The sequence below is a fragment of the Athene cunicularia genome (assembly GCF_003259725.1).
Source record: "Athene cunicularia isolate RWA chromosome 3 unlocalized genomic scaffold, athCun1 chr3_part1, whole genome shotgun sequence".
Classification (NCBI taxonomy): domain Eukaryota; kingdom Metazoa; phylum Chordata; class Aves; order Strigiformes; family Strigidae; genus Athene; species Athene cunicularia.
In genome coordinates, this window is record NW_020799097.1 from 102,083,189 (window position 1) to 102,109,127 (window position 25,939).

The 25,939-nt window shown below is 36.2% G+C and overlaps 1 protein-coding gene across 1 annotated transcript in view; it reads right to left on the minus strand.

Moving 5' to 3' along the window:
* The window catches only part of USH2A (usherin), a 388,963-nt gene that overhangs the window by 271,762 nt on the left and 91,262 nt on the right, over positions 1-25,939 (minus strand). Inside the window, exons 18-20 of the mRNA XM_026844632.1 lie at positions 24,358-24,515; positions 22,928-23,072; positions 12,586-12,816 (exon numbers count right to left, since the gene is read on the minus strand). Coding sequence (XP_026700433.1) covers positions 12,586-12,816; positions 22,928-23,072; positions 24,358-24,515 — 534 coding nt within the window. The remainder of the gene's footprint in view (positions 1-12,585; positions 12,817-22,927; positions 23,073-24,357; positions 24,516-25,939) is intronic.

Sequence of the window (25,939 nt, forward strand, 5' to 3'; positions counted from 1 at the left end):
GGGGGGGAGGAATTAAATAGAAAACCAGAAGAATCTATAACTACTAGTAAAAATTCTTACAAATCCAATTGAATATACATGTTGTTAGTCAACATGGAATATATGGGAAAAGCATACACTTTATCCTTCACATACAGATGATCATCTAGTCCAACAGTCAGTGTCTCTAATAGTTCAGATCAGAAAGAGATTTCATTAATATTAAAATTTTTACCCATTGACATCTGTATTAGTCAGCAGTGTTCCACATGATGGATATGTCTGGGATTCTCCTATGACATTGGAATTTTTTTAAATTATTATTCATAATAAATATTTAGACCACAATGGGTTTGCAAAAGTAGACTCTCAAAATTTAGGAAATGCAAAACCAAAATTGTCTGCAACCAATTAATGCATACACAAATAGAGGATGAATAATGATATAGTCTACAATTATACAAACACACATTTCCCATAAGATACCTGCCTCAAGGATTTTATGATGTTCAGCAACTAAAAGAGAATTCATGTAGCAAATAAGGATTTTGTGCACAGAAGCCTGTCTTATTTGATGTAGTGCTCTGCAGATGTTTAATGAAAGAGGAAGGGGAGTATGAAAAGTGAACGGACAGTTTCATAGCTAGTGCAGTTCAATGTCACTCTGGAGAAATCTGTCCCTACCTCTGCCACAAAGTTCTTATGAAATGCGAGGCAAACTGCTTAAGTCAAACTTTTCAGATTTATTCACTTGTTATGTGCTCTTCATTTTCTTGAGTGGTTGCATTTAAACAGCCCGCAGAGATCTGCAGAAGTGTTAAGTGTTCCTCATTGAACAGGGGTCGGTGGAAACTCTAAGCACATGAACTACTCTGAAAACTCTGGTCCTACCTATGTGAAGCTGAGCACTCAAAATCAGTATTCACTTCTTTTTTTTCTTTTCCCAAGTGCCTATTCATAAAACAAAACTAGTAAGTGTTGTAAAAGTGACTATCAATGATTACAAAATACTCAGATACACCAATGAAAATAGCACAGGGAAACAAAAAATTAAAATCTGTATTTACCTAAGAAATAGATATATACAGTGAGACATATATCAAGCCATATACAGAACTGTAAGAACTTTTAAAAGGCAACAGCTGGTCCACACCATACAGAGAACCTACAGAGAAGCTACTTTTTAAACAACTGATTACATGACATCATAACACATAAAAATAAAAAAGTTCAAGTTCATACTGCTTATTTTAACTCCATTTCCTAAATCTAGGTGCTTAATTTTGCAACTTAATTTTTCCCATATGTACTAGTGCAGACAGCCTTTTTTTTTTTTTTTTTTTTTTTCTCCAAATTACCACTGTCTAATCCTGAATGATATTTTTGTCATAATGGAATTATTCAGTCTGTGATCTGATTGATTTTAGACCTTAAATACTGAATCTTAACACACGTAAATTTTTAATCCTTTAATTTCTCTATTCTGCCAGTAATTGATAAGGACAGTCGTACTTAGACAAGGTCTTAATTTAATCGCCCTGAAAATCAATTAGAAGGTGAAAAGCTTCCTTATATTATTATTATGAAAATTTTCTGATCAAATTCACAATGCAGTCATAATCAATGCATGACTCCTCACACACTTTTAGTCAATACATAATTCAGTAGTTACATCTTCATAATTTAAAAACAATATGGGAAGCAATCTGTATCTTAAAAGCAGGAATTTAAAGGTTTGGTATTAGTCAGATACAGTGTCTCAAATCATCAGACTAAATAATCCTTTATAGAAATAATCTAAATAAGCATGCACCATAAAGCATTCATTTCACTTGAAGTATCTCACCAGCCAATATAGTGGTAATTCTCTGCTGCACCCTTGTTGAAAACTGTCCATAGCATCAAAAGGAAAATATTGTCCCACTGTTAAACAGGAGAGGTGGATTAGTCACCAGCAATGCTGAAAAGGCAGAGGTTCTCAACACTTTCTTCACCAGCACTGTTAGGCCCCAGGCTTTGAGAACAAAAATCCATGGTGATGCAAATACAGACCCACCATCAGTGAAGGAATTCGTGTGTGAACTATTACAGGAGCTTGACCCCTACAAAACAATGGGTCTTGACATTACGCACCCGAGGGTGTTAAGAGATCTGGCTGACATGGTCCTAGTCACAGAGATCGGGGGACATCCCAGAAGAGTGGACGAAGGCTAATGTCATCTACAAGAAGGGCTTAAAGGAGGATCCAGGAAATAAGCCCATCAGTTTTACTTCAGTCACTGGCAAGGTTATGGAATGAATACTCCTGGGGACTATCACAAGCCAAAGGAAGTACATGACTGGGAAAAGTCAGCATGGATTTACCAAGGGCAAATCATGCCTGACAAACCTGATTGCCTTCTACAACAAAGTAGCCTGCTCAGTTGATGTGGGGCAAGTGGTAGACATTGTCTACTTGGATTTCTCCAAGGCTTTTGATATGGTTCCCCAGAGCCTCCTCCTAGAGAAAACTGATGTGTTATGGTCTAGACAAGTGGTCTGTGAAATGAGTGGGGAACTGGCTGACGGGCTGCACCCAGAGGGTGGTGGTAAACAGTTCCTTTTCAAACTGGCAACCTGTCACAAGTGGTGTCCCCCTGGGCATCGATGTTGGGCTCAACGTTGTTTAATATCTTCCTAAGTGACGTGGATGATGGGATCAAGTGTACTCTGATGAAATTCGCCAATGATACAAAATTGAATGGAGAAGTGGACACTTCAGAAGGGAGAGCCACTCTGCAGGAAAACCCGGATAGGTTGGAAGAGTGGGCTAACAAGAACCTTATGAAGTTCAGGAAAGTAAAATGTAAGGTCCTGCACCTGGGAAAACATAATTCAGGAGTACAGCACAGGCTGGGATCTACCTGGCTGGGGCGCAACTTTGCAGAAAAGGACCTGGGGGCCTGGGTGGACAACCAGCTCAATATGAGTGAACAATGTGCTCTTGCAGCAATGAAAGACAACAGGATGTTGGGTTGCATCAACAAGGGCATCACCAGCAGAGATGAAGTCATTATCCCACTCAGTGCTTGTCAGGTCACAACTGGAATACTGTGTTCAGTTTTGGTCCCAGCTATATAAAAAAGATGTGGACAGGCTGGAGAGGGACCAGAGAAAGGCCACAAAGATAATCAAAGACTGGGAAGCCTGCCATGTGAGGAAAGGCTGGGAGAACTGGGTTTGCTCAGCCTTGAGAATAGTCTTAGGGAAGACCTTATCACCATGTTCCAGTATTTAAAGGGTGGCTACAAAGAAGGTGGAGACTCTTTTTACAAGGAGTCACATGGAAAAGTCAAGGGGTAATAGGTACAAGTTACTTTTAGTTGAAGTTACTTCACTCTAAAAGATGAAGATCCATTGAACTTCTGTTTTCTATGCTGAAACCTCCTTCAAGTACTTTCCTTGCTCTATATCATTTCAGCCCTTGTTTTAACTAAAATGAAATGAGCGTCCATTTAGCACAGTACATGGATCTCTCGCATGAAAAACTTCTGAGATGCTTAGCACCTTTCCCCACCATCTTTTACTATTTTTTTAATTAAACTCCATGCATTTGTGTGGTTTCTTTGTTAGTTAATTTCAGCAACTTTTATTTCCCTAAATCTCTCTCCTAACAAGTCCCTCCATCTTGCACCTTTACTGAGCAGTGCACAAGCACAAAAGGAATCTCAGAAGATGTCATGCCTGAAGCAAAACACAGCGCTTCCATAACTGTTTATTTTCAGAGACATATATGAGGGTACCCACTATCTTTGCTGCACACAGAAGAGGCACAGAGTACAGAAAATCTCCTTGAACTCTCTCCTTCCCTTCTTTGCCATTGTAAACACACAATATAATCCCATTTTTGGCTTCTCCAGTAAGCTGAACAAATACATGAGAACTCCATTCTTACCGATGAAAAACCAAACTAGATATTAAAACAAAAAATATTTTATTCCACAGTAATTCTCATTAAATTCAATGAGTATTTGTGCAGACTTCCATACAAAGTTTCTACATTAAATCCTATCAGCATTTTGTTTGGAGATGAGCAAGAAAAAGAAGCACCAAATATATAGGTATGCTTTACTGGTGGAAATTAAATCTTGTATAAAATATCTTAGTACCTAAGTGGTTATACTTTCAGATTAGTTTATAAAAAATAAAAACTTGGTAGAGAGTAACTACTTTCATTACTCTTGACTAAACAATAATTGGTAAAACCCTTTTCTTCTGCTAATTCTTAGGTTTGTCCCTACAGAGAGAATGCCCAAAACATTTCAAAATTGTGAATCATGCTTGCACAAAATTAACAGAAGCACAACTAGAGTTGTGAGAAAGCAGAAAGAATTTCTGGTTTACAGAGTACAGGTCATGTGGGATATTTGTGGTAATCAAAAGACCCAGTTCTGTAACTAGTTTTGCACAAGCAAACAGCTGAAACTGTGTTCTAGTCTGGGAAAGGGCTTTTCCACTGGCAGCTTTATATAACAGTAGGAAAGCTACTGCTTTTACAACTTTCACAGCTGGGACTACTACATGCTCTGAAAGTTTTCATGCTCAGACAGAAAAAATTGTTTTTAACCACACATTCCAGAATGCCACACAACACTGGCAAAAAAAGTACTTTGGCACTAAAACCAAGATGATGAAAAAAAAATGTTGTAGTTGCATGCCAAAGCTTGTGTTGCATAGTTGATCTGTTGAAGAGCAAAGCGCAAGAGGTAAATAGAGAAATAATAAAGAAGGGGAGAATCTTTTTTTTTTTTTTTTTTTTTTTTTCCCCTCCCCTGTAGTGTCTACAATAAATCTTTTCTACAATAAAAAAATGGGAAAAGCAGATACTTGATACTGATAGAAAGTGTCTGTGCCTAACAAAAACCAGCTCATCTTAGTGAAAATTTTACCCCTGTAGCACTTGGCAAGGTCAGCATCAGCTTGGCTTATTTGCTGCCTAAGTCCCTGTTGTACATGTTCGAAAATGTTTTAAGTGGTTTTGTTCATAAAGCAGCACAGTTCACTTTGTTGTGCTGGATCACTCCTTTTTCTCTATACACAGCTCCTCTCTCACTCCCTATCTTTAGGCTTCTTGGGATTCAGAAGGATGGAAGAAAGGAATGTGTTTTTCAAAATGAAACTCTGAATTCATTTTAAATACTAGGAAAAAATTCTACCTAAAATGTCTGTGCAAACAGTTCTCAGGCAGAAAAAAGGATGGTTCCCCTTCTTATTGAAACCAGCCACTTGACGGTGATATACAAGATCTTTATCTTTCTTTCACAGAAGATGAAGATGTGGGTTCAAACCATTCTTTTGCAAAGACAAGAGGAGAACATGTAAGAAGTTGGCAGAAAAATTAAAAAGAGTTGCTAAGAAGTCCTGTGGCAACAACCTAGCCAGAAATGACACCAAAAAAATGTGTCTCAGAGAGCTCTTTATTGTATGATTTAATATAGAAGTCTGAAAAATGAATGGCACTATCAGAAATTCTTCTTGTCAGCTAAACAAATGTGCTCTCTTCCTTTCTATCTCAGTATTAGAAAGCTTGATGTAAATATTTTGTAATGATGATTCTTAAAAAACTATATATGGAAAAAATCCCAGTAGAGACATAATACATAAAGCCAAACTAAGCAAAAGGTCAGATTTCTCTCCTGTTTCAATACTCTTCATCTTTTTTAGGGTAAGTCTGAAGCAAACAAATTTAATGGTATTTGCTGGAAAGTTGTGTCTATAGATTAGGGAAACTACAGCAGGATGGTCAGCCTAACCTTTGTCTCCAGAGACACTATGTAGGAGGCCATATTCAGACAAACGGGCTGACAGAAACCTTGTAAAATTCAAAAAAGGCAAATGCAAGTCCTGAAATGCAATTTTGGGTACTCTGACATAAAAAAAAAAAAAAAAAAGATACTGGCACATTGGAACGAATCTACTGTAGAGGCATGAAGGTAGTCAGAGGGCCAAAATACATGACATGAGAAGAGGCCAAGAGAACAGGGTTTGTTTACTCTTAAGCACGGAAGGCTGGAGATGATATTGCCTTCTCCAACGACCTCACAGAAGGATCTAAAGAAGATGAAGCCACACTTTCTTGGAGCTATATAGTGACAGAACAAAAGGCAACGGACACAAGTTCAAATACAGAAAATTCTGTATAGACATCAGGGGGAAAAGATTACCAAAAACTCAACTAGACAAAGGCCTAAAAAGGTCTAGCTGAACTCACTATGAGAAGGAGGTTGAACCAGATGACTTCTCTTCCAGCTGAAATTATTTTATTATTTTAATATAGTGATTAAAACTCATTTCTAACTACCTCAAACCTTATCATTAGTCATGAAAAGAAATACTAGAAAATATCTAGAAGAGAAAAAATAAAACAGAAACAAAACTTGTCCAACTCATGCAGCCTTCCCTCTTTATAGAAAATTGTCAAATCAGAACTCTATGCAAAGTTCCCAACAAAAACAAAAAAGCAGCAGCTCTTCCCCTCTAAAAGTTATTTGGTGAAACAAACATCTTTCCTAGTTTCATTGGGTTAATCTGAGTTTGTAATAGGATATATATTTGGAAAACATTCTTAGAGGTCACAGAATCAATCTACTTACTCCAAAGTTTACGCCAAAGCAGAATCAATTTTACCCAGGTTATTCCTGACAAATGCTCATTCAACTATTCTTTAAAACCTGCAGTGTCAGAGCTAACCTTCCTCTCTTCCTTACAGCAATGTATTCCTTTGGTCAACTAACCTGAATCTTTTTTAAAAAAAAAAAAAAATATTGCGAGAAGACAATCTACCTTGCTATATTTTCAGCTTATTATGAGTGCATTGCTGCTTTACTCATAGTAGACATGGACAAAAGTTCATTCTCTTCTTTTAAACTACACATTTTCATACGCTGTAACACCACTATTATGTCTCCTTTTAGTCTTCATTTTTCTAAACTACACCATTTTCTTCAGACTTTTCCTCTCACATTTTCAGACCTCCAATCACGTCCATTTTCTTAGTATTCAGTTGCAATGCATTCCATAGATTTCTGCTAGGATGCTGGAAACGGCCTGTTTATTTGCCTCCATACAATAATGAAAATATTTGTGCCTTCTACTAACTATAAAATGTTTGATCAAGATTATATGGAGTGGAATCTGTTTTGAATTACAGCAAAGTGAGTTCACTGAGATGAAGAACCGCGGAGAGATCCAACACTGAATGACCACAGCCCTTCTCAGCACTTCTGCTCAGAACAAATGTAAATGATTCTTGTGCAGTGTTCCATGGCAAACTCATTAAGAAACACTGTTACTGGAAAGATTCTCCACTCTGAGAAATGTGTGTGTTTCTGAGTCAGAATTTGGCAGTAAAAACACTAGCACAGAAAATTTTCTTTTAAATACACTTTTTTAAGACCATGACACTAAAAACGTCATTGTAAAAAAGCTCTAATTATAATGCTGAATATATGAACATCTTACCTCATGCAGTTATTTCCTAATTATTACAGAGCTGAATTTGCATCATGCAAAGGTTGGCAAAGAGTACATATTCCAGTCAAGACCCACTTCTTTTTAAGTGTGGTATCCTATTTCAGAAAGCTTGGATTCAAAGCAAGGCCAAACAAAAAACTTTCTTCAGAGTGGACTTCATTTTGATCAGTATTACATGAATAATTTTCTTTTGAAACAAGTAGCATCCAAGAGGAATCACATTTAAACAGTAGTAGCTAATTCTGTTTTTGAAATATTGCAAAGAATCTTTCATTCACCTGAAAAAAATGAATTATTTCATCACTAAGTAAAGGCCTCCCTTCTCACATTGATGTGTTACTATAACTCCTGCCATCAAGCTCAAGTTGCATTTTAAGCAATGCAAAAAGCATGCTTGGAGGATTTGTTTTGCTCCATTTCATAGAAAGAATATGTGTATTATTTAGAAAACCCAGTACAATGCCACAGAATTGTCAATTTATGTTCAATGTTATATTTGAAAAGTAGTCTTATTTTGAGAGGTCAGGAGGACTATAACCTTCCACACAACCATCTTGCTACTCTGCGATTTCTTTCTTTCATAGCAAATGAGTCACTCTCTACACAGTGAGAAGTTCTTACATACCCCTACAGAGCTTCTCTTACATACTCCTACTGAGTTTCTCTTCATGGAGCCCAACTATATCTTCATAGCATGGAGTCAAGGAGCTTTCTCATTCATTCACATGTCCAACTGACTGCAATTTCTATCCTTTCTAACTATAACAGGCCCCATCCCACCAGCTCTGCCACAGACTCTCTGTCTGGCAAGGGATCGATCAGAAGAAAGCTTTAAAAAGCGATTTATGTAATCCATGACTGTACTTCAGACAACTAAATTTCAGTCCTGAAACTCCTAGCTCAGACGTCGTTGTACCCCAGAGACATTCAGGGTTCAATTTTCAACCAGTTGCTCTTTGGGCCCAGAAGGCCCTTTTGGAAACAACTCAGTAGTTTGACATCTATTTAACCAATAAAACCTGAAAACTAAACTTTTTTTTTTATCTGTCCTTAGGAACTTTATCCAGTATACTTGTTCTAGACAAAAAACTATTGCATAGTTTTCTTATAGGATCTTCTACAAAGTTTAAACAGTGGCATTATTTCTATCTGAAGGTGTAGTATCCACCAACATACCCAATGGGGTGCACATGTGCTTTCTCAGGGAGTCATGCTTTCAAATAAAAATGTGATCCCCTACTCTCTGTAAAACAAAAAAATTAAAGCTGCCTAACCCTCAGGAGATATTTATAAATTATGAATCCTGAACAGAAGGGTTGTGTCTCAAATTAGAACCAAACTTGATCCTAAGCAGGGCTCATTTACACAGGTCAAAATTCATAGATCGATTTTTATATCATCCATTCAGGCACCTCAAGTCCTAACCCTCAACCAAGGAATGAAAAGGAATTGAGGAAAAACTCTTTCATAAATAAATTTGCTGGGTTGTTGCTGATATTCACACAAACACACACTTCAGCAGTTCAGCACACTATTTTCCACGGATTTTATTCAATGATCTCAAAGGTTCTTATTGGTAAGCCTTGGTACATTCTGCTAGAAAGTACATGAAGACCCTAACTTCCCTACAGAGCTAACTATTCTCGGCCATTTGTTAGTGGTGAAAGCCAGGTTAACATGACATCATGTTCATTACCTTCATCCTTAGGCTTTTTTTGGACCTAGGCATTAGACTCAGTCATTAAAGAGATAATACAAGTATAATTTGAGTTTAAAAGATACTCACACACTCGACTATTTGCAATTCTTTGAAGTTCAAGCTCACCTGCCTACATCTTGTATAAAATAGACAGTATCTCTCTTGACTACTAGACAACCAGAAAGACAAACACAACAGTGTTACTGCAGCATTCTGAATCCAGACCAACAGCCACATCACACAAGCTGTACTGATAAAGCAAACCACACGAAATAACTAATTTGTAAAAGCTTCTAAGTCATTTCTAGAGGGCCTTTTAAGTATAAACTCCTGCGTTAAGTAGAATCTGAACTTCAGCTCCCCATCTATTAAATCAGAATGATAGCACTTTGCTGTCTCATGGGGAAGATATGAAGATAAACACCTCAATACCCCAATCTTCAGAGTGAAGGGAGACAGATGAGTTCCTTAGCTAAAACAAGAACACTAACAGTTCTTTTGCCTGGTGGTGTTTTGTAGATATAAGGAATGTTGTTGTATCTAAGAATTTCAAGGGATACAAATAAATATTAAAAATCAAGTCTGCATCTTTTGGGACATGCTATTACAGATGTCTAAAACACTTCACAGTTTGAAGAGCTGGGAAGTTGCATGTGGATGGTGCTGGCAGAAGCAACCCTTTTCTTTACCTGACTTCCTCTCATCTAATGTGTACTCAGAGCACATCTTCCTGTGCAGCTGGAGGCTTTGTTACAGACAGAAGGACGCTGCTTAGTGTAGCCAGTGTTTATTGCCTAACTTTTTTTTTTTCTTTTTTAAAGATGAATTTGGAAAATTTCCCAGATAATACATCTGCCCCTAGTACTTGCACCTCAGAGTGAAGACCAGCCAGGGAGGTAGTGAGGACAACTGCATTTATTAGCAGTGAATACACTGATCTATCTTTTTCTGGATTAGCAGTGGGAGATCCCAGACGCACTAAGAAGTATCTGTTTGCTGACTGACATATACAAGCTGGCACACTTTTGTGTCAAAAATGTACACAGCTGCACACACACACTAAAGCTTCCATCTATAAAGCACAATTGCCAACTACTTGTCTTCAGATATGGGTAATAAGAGAGGGTCTGAACAAGAAAACAAGTGCAGAGTACAATTAAAGAATATCTTTTATTCCTTTAAAAATATTTATTCCCTTGTCTTTCTAAACTCTCCTGGATTTGCTATAATATTCCCTCCATCATGTTTTAGAAGGACTGTCAATCTATTTAGAAAAACCCAGATCTGTATTTATCAAAAACGTTACTGAGTTGCCAAGTATCTGAATTAACACATTTTTAGGTACCAAAACATGCTGATTTAACCTGATTGTCAATCATTACCAGCAGATGTCTGGACAAATTGCCTAGTGTGTTTTGGTTCTAGGTCGTCTCCAAATGCACAGTCTAATAGCTGGTCAAAAACACAACTCAAAGTAATAATAAATTATATTTATCCACACTGCATTATCAGAAATCAGGTGCCGGTACAAAGGGAGCTTTATTTTAACATCATCTCCCAATCAGTCTGTCCAAACTTTCTCTATTCAAGGCCTCAGTCTCATTTTATGGAGCAAAACTGAACCCCAGACTGAATGAGCACTTGGGTAGATTAGTGTCATGCTTGCTTGGTTACAAATAGACAGATATGTTAATAAACCCAGTAGTGCAACACCCTCTTCCCCAACACTCTCAGAGACTTCTGATGAGAAGTAGGAAATTCAGAGATACCCACAATTCTTCACCTGCCTGATTAAACTATGTAACTATACCACAGTGATGGAGCTGATTGAAGCTCCAGTGAGAAAAACTGCAGCTCACAATCCCTTTGGTGTTTAGATCAGCACAACTGACAACAGAAGAAACACATCAAATATTTTTTTTACTAAATATACAGTAAAGGGTGCAAACTCTGATGTCAGTAAAACCATTGGGCAATTTGGATGAGGACAGGAGCCCAACAGCTGTTCCTACAGATTCCCGCACAGAAACAGGTTTTGCCAGTCAACATGGTGTCAATATTTAACTAACACATTATCACTTGTTATTATTTGAGTATCAGTCAAGTAAGCACCTAGCAAGAAAGAAAATGGAAGTGATCTTCAACTTCTTTAAAAAAAATCAGATTCACTGAGCAATCATGGATCAAGAAGGTGATTTTTGTTTTAAACAAAAACTGAATTTCCACACACATACTTGCAAGTACCAGGATAGCTGTGCTCACATATTCTTGCCAGAATTACCTGTGGTGACCCTGAAGACAAGGGATGTCAGCTCAGTGCTCTTCAAATCTTAAGCATTCTTTTGTATGTCAACAATGCTGAGTGGTTTTTGCAGTCCTTATCTGTCTTAACAAGCAAAGCTTAGAACCAGGTTAAGTTGTATCACGCTGTGGTGCGGCCTTCGCACCATCAGCATGCCATCTAATGCTTGCTCTCACTATTTCCCAGATCCCTTTTGGATTTCCCCTTGATGCTGTCAGTCTCACAACTTCATATATATATATATATATATATACACACACACATACACACACACAGAGACACACCCCTTTCATATATACCTTTTTTTAAAACTTTCAGTTCTGCCATTTCTTCTTTTAAACATTCATACTTGATGCACATCAATGCAATATTTCACTTACAGACCTCTACATCATCTCAAACATCCAACCAGGTTCATTTTCCCAAAAACCATACTGTCTATATCTTTGCTTTATCCCAGAAGTGAAAACATCAGCCAATGATGAGAATCACAGAATACAGGATAATTGGTCTGCTTCAATCTGAAAAAATCCCAGTTCCAAAATAAATAACTAATCAAAAAGGAGAGGAGATAATAGCCAAAGGCCCTGAAACAGCAGACTTCTGTCAGATAGGCAGGCTTTTTTCTTTCCTTGACAAAACAAACAGGACCACAACACAAATGTTCTGAACATGGAAGAGAACACTTTTTGAGTGCTTATGCAACCTCAGGAATCCTCAAAAAGATAGCAAAGAAAACATGCCTTAGTATTCACAGCAAATTAATTTAAAAGGTTTTTTTTCCCCAGAAGAATAAATAAAATCTCTCACATTTAGCACTAGGATATCAGCCAAATATGGAGCAACATTCACCATCATGTACATCTCTATGTCCAAAAGCAAGAGAATACAAATCCCACATGTCCAATAACATTTTCCACAGGGTTTTTTTTGTGAAAATCAAAACAGCCCATACATCACTAACAATCGTACTATGCTCATAAATTAAAAACGACAGATTTTACCAAGAAAATTATACAGAAGATGATCATAAATAGTAAAACAAATGTAGAGTACAATTGGTACATTTTCTAAGTCATTTAAACTCATTTACCTGTAAAGTAAGTATTGGCAGGGAGAGTGGAACTAGTGAATCTGTAATATCCATTTCCTGGGAAACGGATCCCTTTCATTACTTCCGTATTAAATGTAGCTAAAGATGAATCCATCCTTTCCACCTGGTAGATGGGAGAAGGCCCATTAAGTTCTTCAGGTTCGTTCCAATTTATCTTTACCATTGTGCTGTTTATTCCTTCAACACGAGGGGCTCTAAGTTTTCTTGGAGCTGTGCATAAAAAAAATAAATATCTAGGTATCATTTTCTATAATACTCAGGAAAATATTTATTGCAGATAACATTTTTTGCAAAACATCCTGCTTCAGTTTCTGATCATCTTAATGAACACAGATATGCATAGAAGCCTAATTAGAAGAAAAAAAACCCAAAACATTCTTATAAGAACTTACTTTCAATTCCACAAGAACTACCTTATGTGTTTATTCCGGCTTTGGATTAATGTCTCTATATTATATCAAAAATACTGTTTTTTTTCATAATCTTTACGAATCTGAATCAACATCTTCATAAAAAGTATATTTGTATTCCTTCCTTGATTAGCCTCTCATGCCATGCTCACTGTGAGCATGTATCTGTATGACTTTTAGCATTGGATTTCAGTGAAATACCAGAGGAGAATCCGAACAGTTAATTAACTCTTGTTACATCTCAGCAGTATGGTACATGACAACACTAATCTTTCATCACTGAATTTATCCCTGTCAACAGGAGCGGAACACCTATCTGTCCACCCTACTGAATACCGATCAGGTTGTTTTCCTCATGGTGTGCACACAAGACATTCAGCATATGTTCAGACAATTATTCAGCGCAAGAAAATGGCCCTCTCTAACTTCTCCACCACACTGGTGGCCCAGTAAGACTCCATACAAGGTTGTTTCCAAAAAAGGCATCAGCATAAGATAATTTTATGTTATTACAGTGATCCTCCTACCATTAAAAACAATATTCTGATATTCTTTTAAACATTCTGATAGCATTGCTCACTCTATAGCTGTTATGAACATCCAAAAAAATTTTTTTTAAATCCTGTACAATAAGCCACTGGAGGGCAGCATGACCTGTTTGGATAATGGCATGATGGCCATACAGGTGGGAAAGAAATGGACCATCATTGAAACAACAGAAGACATCATCTGAAGAGTACAAGAACATTCTACTACCTACAGAATTTATATCCTTCATATCTTGCCTTTTTTTTTCCCCTTCTTTCCCTGATAAAGAAAAGGATTTAACAGAAACTTCATTTGTACCCAGGAAGTGAAATACAATGACAACTTGTAGAAACTACTTGTTCCCATAATGACATAGTAAAGAGCAAAAAACGCCTTTCAAGAACAATAAAACCTGAATTAAAATATGGGCCTTCAAAATCTGACATATTACTTCATAGCACAGCTTTGTACATAGCGTGAGTTCTTTAGAAAAAGAGAGATCTCTTCATTTAGAATGAATTAATAACATCCTTTTAAACATTTGTGCATTTCCAAGATCATTAACATATTTTTCATTTTTCCTATTTGCCTGTAGCATGTTGCTTGCTTGCTTCTTTCTTTCTTTCTTTCTTTTGCTTCCCCTCTAACTTGATAAATATTCTTCTTGAAGAAGGTATGGAGTGGGGGAACTGGGAGACTGCCAATGGCACTATGTGCTGTAAATTCCTGCTTAGGCATCATTTATGACTTCACAATCTAATTAGTATCTCACACTATGGTAGAAATTTACAATGTCAAAATTGAAGTAATGCAGCGTGAGGTCATAAGCTTTTCTGCATAAGTAGGGCACAGCACTAATGAATTGTGGTATTAATGCACAAGTTTAAATAGAAAACATGACTTAACAATCAAAACTTCACCTCTGAGGAACTAGTGTACGTCAGCATTTTAAGTGCGAACATAAGAGGTTGAGCTTTTCAGTTCAGCTTACTGACGGTAAAACAGAAATACTAAAATTATTTGTAAAATGCATACAGCTAACTAACACTCATGACAATAACTATATCTTCCTTTAAAGTCTAGTATTAAAAAACAGCAGTTACTTGGACCATAATTATGGCATCTCTGATACCCAAACCTGAAGCTTTTATGGGGCTTATGCAATTAACTACTTAAATGCATCGTAACACTTGCTTCTCTGACAGGGAAGTATTGATTTTTTAATCATTTTCAAGTCTCCTCTAGCACAAATAAATGTACTACAGTTACAGTTAATGCACTGTGTACATGCATTAAACACTGGCATGACACAATTTATTATTTTGTGATATATGAAACAGAAGCTTACCCTTTCAGAAAGTAACATCCTTTCTATAACATTAGTATTTAAACTACAGTCTCATTGATGCTTGAGAATTCTTATGCATCAGGACAGTGGAAGACTGTACATAATAGGTTACATAAGTTAAAAAAGAAATCAAAACAGAAAAACAAACTCTGCACAGGAATAGACAGGACTGAAAATAAATCTGTAGCACTAGCCCAGCAGGGTACTAAATGCTGAAATTAAAAATTTTCAAGACTAAAAAGATACAGTATATATTTTCCTAAAGGTGTCACTGTGGTACCTGTAGCTACTTTCTGAAAGATGAATCGACTATAATTTTACCTATTTAATTTTTTTTAGTCACGTTCTGTTAAGACACATCTGTCAAAATAATGAGCATACTACATTTTAGTGGATTCAAAGTCACATTTTGTGTATTTTAATTATGTAGTTTTAATGTCTTGCTATATAATACATATTTAATATATTATAAAGCTAAAACAGTATTTAAAAGCCCATGATTGCTGCATGCCATTGTGTAGCAGAGGGCACAAAAAAGACCAATAAAGACAGATGGTCTATACAGCTTATGTTGAAGTCATATATCTAAATATAGATGTTGCTACACAGGTCATTACAAATACGCCCTTCCCATGTGTTTATGCACACACATGTACACAAAAATGAAGTTGGTAAGTAAAGAGCAGTTAATTTTGTTTTGTTTGAAATAATATCATTTTAGTTTTAGACCTGAAGACAGATGCCAGCATTTCACTCTGAACAGATGGTAATTCCATCTAATAGTGCATCTCTGTATTAGTAAGGTCTGTTGTGTATACAAACAGTAATAAACACTAGGTAAGGATCAAAATAAATTTTAATTGTTGACATTAAATTCTGGCAGCCACTGTTCTAAGGATACAATACTCCTTTCTCAAGTCTGTCAGGTTTACTAATACAACTGTTAAAGCTTTTCCATACTCTGCCAGATTCTTGTCCCAGGAATAACATATTTACACTGCGGCTAAATTTAACAGGCTTACATATGTTTGAACAGCTACTGCTCAGCATACTGTAGGTAGGTATTTGTGTACCCTTCCACAGAAGCTTTCGTCTCTCACAATTAGCCACTCTCAACAGTTTGGGAAGGCACTAGTAACAAAAAGGATACAGCTTTTAATTATCCTTCAGTTGAATTCAAAATGCATACATACAAATTAGAACAGAAATATTCAGCAAATTTGAGGACAAAAACTTAAAGAATTTTTTTTTTTTTCATCTTGGGAGTTTACCTTGCCAGTAAAATTACATGCCTCACTACTGGTTATCCATTTCATTTCTGCTACAAGTTATTATTCCAGAGGACCCCAAGATTGCCATAGTATTTCTGGTATGATCTCTTCTTTCTCTGTGCTTCAGTATCAGTCATTTCAATGGTAAATGAGTCAAGAAATAATATTTAAGTCAATAAGTCAAGACAATATTTTGATTTTTTAGAAGATTCTTTAGGGTCCATTTTGGACTCTTACCCAGAACAGAATAAAACCCACCCACAACAGACATCAAAAGAAAATTTAATAACACATATATGTTACAATCATATTTCTTTAAAAATAGGTGTAATACACAGTATTTTTTAAAAATCGTGAAAAATATATTGCATCCACCATATGGGACAACCAACGACTCACCAACCGATTTAAGATGCAGCATATTGAGCTGACCATATGTTACAGTGCTGTTGAATGGCTGAGTGATTCATGCCCGTCACATTCTAGTATATCAATTAAAGCTCCTTGAAGTCTGCATGATTTGTGTCTCTGTTATTAAACCCTGCTAATTCATCCCACTTACACATCTGTTATAAATCTCTAGGAGTGCTGCATGATTCATGGCAATCTGTGAGCATGGTACAGCAAATTCTTCTCCTTGTAATTAACAGTAAATTGTTTTACTGCCATGCAATGAATTTTTCAGTTATATTGCAAATGAACTCCTAAATGCACGGTTCTTTCCTAAGAACTGACTTATATTATTAGGCAATTAAAAAGTATTGCTTTGAACCAAAAGCTTTTAATCAAGAGGAATGCAACTTAAACATGGCTTAAAAACCTTGCAAATTTGACACTGAGGAAAAAGAACAAACTGAGCTATTTTCTGAAGTATACTATATGGTTGGCAGGGGAGAAGAAACAAATAACTTGACTCCCTGCTAATTTTCTGAAACTCAAATAGCAGTTTAACTACAGCTTGAACACTTGGCAAGACAAGTTTGAGCAGATACTATTTATCTCAGAAGTTACTTAAGTCATCTGTCATTATGAAATTTCTCAGATTACTTTACACTTTTCTAATTGTAAAACACTGTCTTTATTCTTGAAATAAATAATTGGATAATTAGCCAAGCTGAATCATCAGAGGATTCCAATGCTGCTCAAGTGTTCTTGTCAAAGGTGAAGCAAATTCATTTCAGCTTTGCCTCTGCAGCTTTATGAAGAGGCTTTGATTTTTTTCCTGCTACATTCTTGGCAGCAGCCTCAAATTCATGAGTCCATACATCAAGTCAGTAGTTTAACAACAAATGAAATTAAATTCAAAGAAGGGAAACTAATTGAAGGACAGCAACAAAAGTGTTTGGTAATGTGCTTTTTAATATGGCATGCCACATTTGCATGATAATTTTTCCTTTTTAGCATGGAGCAGAAAGTGACTAGCTTAATGAGGGATTATTCAAGACAGGAATGAACAAAATGCATTCATAACTAAGAACAAAGATTGTATTATGAAACGGAAACAGGCAACTGCCGAGAAGTAACTGGATGATTGGTTTATGCATTATGAATAAAAAGGTAGAAAAATATTTATATTAGTATTCACTAATGACTATATATACAAGATTGTTGTAATTAAAATTATAAATTAACATATTAAAAGTGCTTGTTTAATCACTTTGGGTCCTATTCACAATGAAGAGACTTATGTACATGCATGCAAAACAACCTGTGTTTTCAGGCCAGCAGCACATGGCCCTCGTATTTCTCTTCTGTAACAAAAGAAAATATACATTCCTTATTACCTGTTTAATGGGTATTTGGGATTTTAAAATTGAGGCATAGAATTTTGTAGAAAAGCAGTCTATGACAGGCATAAACAAATGTTGTGTTGCCTTGACAAATGGGTTGAGGCTTTTGAAAAGGGCTTACACCGGACCTTATGAATGGAAAAAATGGACAAATTACTCAGATTAAAAGGGTAATCAAAAAGAAAACGACATCAAGGAGTGTAAGACAGCCCAGAAAGCCCATCAGCATCATTATCCCAGCAAACCCAGAGGCAACTCCAAAGCCACCAATACAACTGCTTGAGAAGTCTGCCAAGAAGCCAGATGCAGCTGGTGCTGGAAGAATATCTTCTACAAATTAGCTTCTGAACCCTGTAATTGCCATCAAAAGCAAAGGATCAGGAATACAATGTGCTGGGGTAAATGGCAGCAATCACAAAGCCATACTTTGGTGTTCATTAAAAAGTGTTTTTTAAATGAAGTTTAGAAAAAAAATAAGAAAGGCAAAAGAAAGACAAACTTAATTACAAGAAATAAGCTCAGTCACACAGTAGTTAATGAAACATAGCTGTATAGATTGTTTAAGGCACCCTTTGACTACCTGATTTGAGAGGAGTAGCATAAGCAATTGTACTAGTCCAAGCACTCACACGGCTAATTCCATCCGGTTGAAATGTCAGAAATTGCTTGGAATAAAAGTGTTTCTCTGCCTAACTGAAAAATTTGGAAAACATGCATGTTTTTTAGTGGTAGACGCTGAAAAGAATAATGCAAGTAAATCATAATTTCATGCAAATACATTGTTCAAAAATATCACTTTTAAGGGACCAGGTCTTTCACTAGTACCAGCTAGTATAGGTCTATAGATTCCAAGGTACCAGCTCAGAATCCTACACGAGATAAAACCACAGAGCAAAAAGCACTTTTGAAAATAAAAAAAAAAAAAACAGCCAAAGACCTGGTAACAGGCTGAATGCCATTCTCAAAAATAAACAGGAATTTGAATTCAGCAGAACTTGGAGAAAGGAATAAAGTAAAATGTGGGTCTAAGTGTTGAGCTGAAAAATGTGTAATTCCTGTCCAGTATTGCTTTCAGTCATGTACATGCAGTTCCACTTGATGATCTTGGGGTAGCAAAGACAAAAACAAAGCTCAAATTGGATTCCAAATTTTCAAAGTATTAAAAATGAACTTTTTCCTCATCTATCAGCCAGGGTTTTCAATAGTATGTGCACAATATTGCAGTGCATAAAGAGTATTTAAAATACCACAAGGATTGTGGAATGTGCATCCTCTTAATTCAATGTTTAAAAGACTGATCAAAAAAAGTATGAAACACTTTCTAATTATTTGAGTCTTTAAAAACCAACTATTCATGTATTTGTATCTGAACATACCAAACTGAGGTTCTCCTCCTGTCCCGTCATGATCTCTGAGTAGCAGAGATGGATTAATTCTTTTCCTCCATTACCTTGGCATGCTTGCTTTGATCTTTCATCCCAATACTGCATTACCACGTAACGTTGATCTTCCAACACGTTTTACCATTCTCGGAGCTGGTCATGGATCAGGCATACCTGTGCAAATTCTTTTATTTATCACACCTATTCTTCCTGGCTTCATATGCATTTGTGACAGTCTCCACTCAGCTTTTTTATACAATAATTCAAGTCTTAATAATCTCATTTTGTTTGCTTCCTCATTCTCTCTCCTCACATTCTTCTGGCTTGTCTTCTTTTATTACCAATTACAAATATCATAGGTGTATATATTGGTGAAGAGGAGATTTTTTGCCAGTCTGACAAGACTCAAGGACATACGGCTGATTTTAGTTTTCTTTCATTCTCCTACTGCAAAGCTACTCATGAGATATCCCCATTACGGATGCCTATACTGAACCAGGTTAGAGGGTCTACTTGTTACGTTTGCTTCTGGATTATTTCTCAGCTATACTCCAAAAGACTTCTCACTGAAAGATAAGCAGACTGTTCCTGATGTTTCTGCTCCCTTAGGTCTTACCCCTAAATTCTGTCCCTGACTGCAGGTCTCTTTTCTTTGTCTTTTAAATTCTCTTTTATCACCTCTTAATTTTCTTCATCAGCATTTTTGTTTCTTATGATTTCATGCCCTTGTTTCTGCCTTTGTTTTTAGTTGCTGTGTTAGGCCTTATAAAAAAAACGTTGCCAGAGAAAAAGAAGAATGTTAGATTATGAAGAGTACCTTTTTTTATATCTAATCTTCTGTAATGGATATGAACAACACCTAAAAATTGCTTAAGACTTCTAGTGGCAAATTTTAGACAGCATTAGAAATTCCAAAAGCAAGGCCCTTGCTAATATACATCAGCTGGACATGCCAAAATCAGTCATCAAAGTACCCATTGATTTAAATGCTCCACGTGATAAATCAGTATACTCCACACATGGAAGGAGTAGAGATCGTTTTCCATTATCCTCCTCAGGATCAGAGGAGAAGAATTAGTCTAATTTAGAATAACCTCTAGCCCATCTTGGAACACAACTCAAAGCTCCTGGATTGTGTTACGATGCAATGGGACCATCATGCTGGAGCACATTTCAGTCAAGACTTCCTCCAAAAAGCTCTCTTTGCCAGGGCATGGAGGGGGAGACTGGCATCCAGCCAGGAAGGCTGTCTGTGTGCCAGGGAGACATTCCCTCATGAAACAGAACTCCTCAACAGTCCTAGAAAGGCAATTTAAATTTAATTTTGCACTGTTCAATGACACAAAAAGATATTAATGGACTAAGACTTGATAATTTATTTTTACAAATGATGAGGACTGGTTTCTCCTAACTTTGTTCCAAGTTTGAACTCACTTTGATCTAAAATTCATCACATAATTAATGTTTTCTTTAAATTTTCTTTGGAAACGGTTTTACAGAACTTCACAAAACAGAACATGCACACACACACACATACACAAAAAAAAAAAAAAACAACAACAAAAAACCTGGGAAGATAAAATTGTGTGCAAAAATTAAGTATTTTACTCTTTAGTTTGTTATAATTTAAGACACTGCATTAACGGTCTTTAAAAACATAAAAGGAATCCAATACAGAACTGATTCTTTGCTTTCAAGGATTACAATAAGCAGGAAAAGGCTACACTGCAAAGCAGCTAATAAATGGGGACATGTCTGTTATTCTATTTTGTATTCTCCTGTCTTCTCTAATGTGATAGGTCTCTAAGTATTAACACAACCAGGGAGGAGATGGTCATAAACAAGCTGTCAAGCATAACTAAACTCTTGTTCCTGAATCTTTTAATAAATGTATAAATGCAAAGTTGGATCATTTGTAGTAATAGCGTGTGTGTTTAGGCCACATTTGTTTCCATGGTTATCAGCAAGACTGGAACGCTGTTCCTTGCACAGCTGTTTGGTATGGGATAAACTCATACAAGTAGCAGGCTCTGTAGATGTCCAGCTTGAAACTTTAAGAGGTAGTAGTATGAGGAAACAAAATACATTTTGAAATCAGCAATTTAGCAAGAGAAGACTGACAGAACAATCTTTGTCCAATGGAAACCAAAGATGATATGGTGAATCAAGGAACAAATAACCTTCCACTTGAGAACAAATGGAAAGGCAATTAAATAAACAGACAGATGAAGAACAGAGAGCAGACTAGAGGTAATATCCCAAAAGCTTAAATTCAACTTCAGTTCATGTATATAAAGCTTCCTATTTACTGGCTTTGGGCAACTCTTCATTCCCTGGCTGGAAGCTCCTATATCTCTTCACTGATTACACAGAGGAGCTTTGATGGAATTCAGTCAACTGAAATACAGCCCAGGGAGCCTAGAAACACATTCTGCACAGCAGATATTTTCAGATTTTTTTCCTATGGGAGACCAAATTACATAAAAGAGGCAATTTCAAAGATCATCATCACAACATCCATATGACAACACCACTAATTGCTTAACTAAAAATGCTAATATTGTGAAAGTAATTAATATGTTTTAAATGCCTATACAAAAGGAAACTACAGTGTTGAGCAGTCAGCTCTCTGCTGGTGACCACCAGCATGTCACATAGTATGGATTTTGAGCCTACATTTATAGTATTAAAGAGCGGTACTGACTATCTTCTTCCATGAATAAAGAGAGTTGTGAAGTTGATTTTCCTAACAATTTCTATCTTAAAACCCTCTTGATCCTCTGATGTCTAAGAAGTGAGTTCATAACAGCTTTTTCTTCAAAGTACATACAGGCTTTCTCCACCTTTGTTCTGTACTGATGTTTATTTTCCCCTAAATTTGTAGACAGTTAGCACCTTTGAAATCCATGGTTAAAATGAACTCAAAGACTGAAAATTTATTAAGGTGCACAGGCACATATATGCAGTTTCTTAAGCACTAATTTCTCTAGGAAAGTGTGAGTATACATATCTACAAAGCAAAATCTCATAAATCTCAGGGGCTAAATAAAAAGCATTTTCAAAAGAGTAGACCTAAAGCATGTATTTCTCTTCCCACTTAGACACATAAATACACTATGTACATATGTTAGAGTTTAACACAAAAACCATGAAACTCCTCCTTCATGGGTTAAGCCAGGCATTGGCTCAGCATGTGCATTTTATATGCCCTGTCATGGAAACATGACACACACACACTAAAAAAACCCAACAACAAATTAACAACTTCTTAGCATCATAAATGAATTAATGGGTTCAGCCACATTTATGTACATTTACTGTTTAAATAAACAGGAACAAAAATAACCATATCCATAACTTGCAATTGAGAGAGCAGTACACAAATCCTATTGTCATAAGAGCATACCTTAAACATTCATTGAAAACATTTTGGTTTTAATCTGTCAAGATAAACAAATAATAATTAAGCAAGTCACTTTGTATTAATATAACACCTATCCCTGTCACTGTGCATCAAAGTATGATCATCTTAATAGTATTCATTAGTAAACTGTGTGTCAGCTTTGAACTTCAATGCAGATTGTTTCCTTACCAGCTGCCAAGGTTTGCCCCATGCCTGGCTCACTGGTTACACAACCAATCTGATTGCAGAGAGTAACAGTAAAGTTGTACGTCCTGTAAGGTTTTAATCCCGTCGCTACATAGGATAGCTCATGAGCCTCAGCTATATGCAAAACCTGCAAAGCAAACAGATTGGAAGATGACAGTTGGTTAATAATAATTTCATTCCTATTAATTGATGACATGTTCACTAAGAAGCAGCTTGTCTCTGAATTTGCAGATTTAGACGTGGAAAAGTCTGCAAAGACCAAGTGAGGGAGAGAATTATTTTGGAGAAGCTGAACAAGTTAGGATTTAGGTGATAATACTTCCCATCACACTGTTTTATGAGGTAATAAGCCAGTTCCTGAGTGGATAAATGAGGAAACAAAGTTATTGCCTCATAAAACTGTGTGGTGGTGCAGTTATCACTACAAACAGCGCAGCTACAACCCAGATGACGAAGATGACACTATTAAGTGGTGAAATCTGACCACCATTGAATGAGTGACATTATTAACAGGCATTAGGAGGGAGGGGAATAACTAATACCTACAGACATTTGAGTCTGCTTTACTTTAACAGTTCTTTAAGCTATCAGAGAGAATGGAAATGAATGAACTCTTGTATTTTAGATAGCTTCTTTATCAGATGTTTATTTAGATGAAAAATCTTGCAAGTCTGTGACCAGAAGCAATTTTCATTCGTGTGTTGTTACAACAGCCCCAGGAGCAATAGTATCCCCACTTCATAGACAAATAAACTGAGGCCCATCTGTGGTACCACTGAAAGACAAAATCAGCTCTGAAATGAGAAACACAATGTCACAGCACTAGATCCACTCCCATATTCTGATTACCTATCACATTTCTTTGTTCATTCCTAAGCTTTTAGCCTACTACTACTGCCATGGTATTTGTTTGCCAAACCCAGTCACTCAAAAATTACAACACTATTTTCAAATCACATGTTTAGACTTCATAAAGATGGTTTTCTGCTATTTTAGGTTTCCCCACTTCAAAGATTTGTCCATTATCCAAGGAAGCCAGACAGGTACCTTCTTAATGAAAATGTAGATTCCTACAACACAACGTGGCTTTAAGCATATCAGCAAATATAGCAATAATACCGAATCAGAACATGCAAAGTTCAAGGTAATTTAAATGTTGTTGCTCATTCTGACTCCTCCTAATTTTGAATCTCAACCACTACTGAAAACAAGTGAGTTCAGGAATACAACGTTAAACCTAAAAGTAGTCTATAACATTACAGAGCACTCAAGACAAACTGATAGGTGAAAAAGTTAGATCAGAGAATATACAGCAGATCAGGGTAAAAATTTATCACAACATCAAGAAGGACATCAGGCTTTATCAATTTTACTATTTTCAGTTAGGAAAAACTTAATGTAACTAACAATACCTGGGAAAATGGTGGCAAGAAACTTTGCTCAGTCACCAAACTGATGCTGTATCCCATCACTTCTCCTCTTGCTAAATTATCTTCAGGTTTTTCCCATGACACATTGAGGGAATATGGTGAAAGAGGGACTACCAGTGGAGACGGCATGAACAGTGGGGCTGAAATAAAATTAATATAATAACATTCATAAGTGAGCAATGTGTGTAATGCAAGCTTTCTCATTGTATTTGTAACACATTTCAGACAATCTTTTTTGTTTTCTTTTTTCACTTTATTTTAACATTATTTACAAGTCTAACTGGAATTTTCATATTATTTTGATAGTACATAAAAAGTACGACACCCATCAGTCTCCTGTTTTCTACTCTGGCCATGAACTCAGAATAAAACTTTGACTGTCTTCAAATACTAATCAACACTAAGTCCTAATCCCTGTAGCAGGTAGGAAAGTACATACAAATGAAAAGGTCTTGAAGAAAAACTTCATGCAACCTGGGAAAAAACTGATAAAAGCAAAAAGTGTTCAATACTTCAGCATCTTAAAAGCAATTTTGTTTGCTAGGCCAGTTTGAAATTAACATGTCTCTCACTTCTTATAAAACAGTTCCCCTGTCTTCAGTAGTAAATCTGTAAAAGGATTGTTTGCACTGCAGCTAAATCCCCACCTGATTACTCTGTAATAATAGGATACCAACTCATAGCACTTCTGCTATGTACCAGCAACCACACTAATGGACCTCTTCCCAAATACAATTTAACACTTTTATAACATATAGTATTTAAGAACAGATAAGCACAAAGACTCATTTTGGAAGGGGAATTAGTTTAGCCTGTTGTTTTGCAGGAGCAAATGACTGTGATTTTCAAGCTAACAGCAAACAAAAGCATCAGTGATGTAACAGCAATGTTTAATTGTAAAACATAGGCTCTATCAGCCTGAAAAAAATAGATTTCTCATAAAAGCGTTGAAATACATAGCTGTTATTTCAACTATTACGTCAAGTGGCAAGCCCTTTTGAAAATCTGAAGAGTCATAATAAGAGCCATTGTGAACTGGTTAAACTTCTGAAAACAATAGTCCATGTTATGACACTTGGCCTTCATAAAAGAGTATGAAAAGTTTCAAGCACTATACTCTGGAAAAGGTAACCCTCTCAAATTCTTTAAAATAAAATGCTTGCTAAACAATCAAAGCCTCAGTTCAGGAAAACTCATTAGAACCTTTCTGATTATATGTACCTTCTTGGACAACAATCCTGATTCACACCATTAATACATTTGTGACAAAACCTTTTTTTTTTTTTTCCCCATGTTTTCTCCCTTTAAAGAACATATAAATAACAACTGGGGAAACAGTAGAGAATTCAAACACTGCTTGGGAGTTTTTGCAACCTTGTAGTTTTGAAATTTTTATTTAATTGACAGGGATTATTTTCAACAATATGATTTCATGGTGAAGAAAGTTTTTGCCTGACATGCTGAGATAATCTGTCCTATCTTTAATTAGTTAAAAAATGAGAATCTGTCCCTCTTTGAATCATCACTAGACACATTTTCTTGGGGGGGGGGGGGGGGAAAAAAA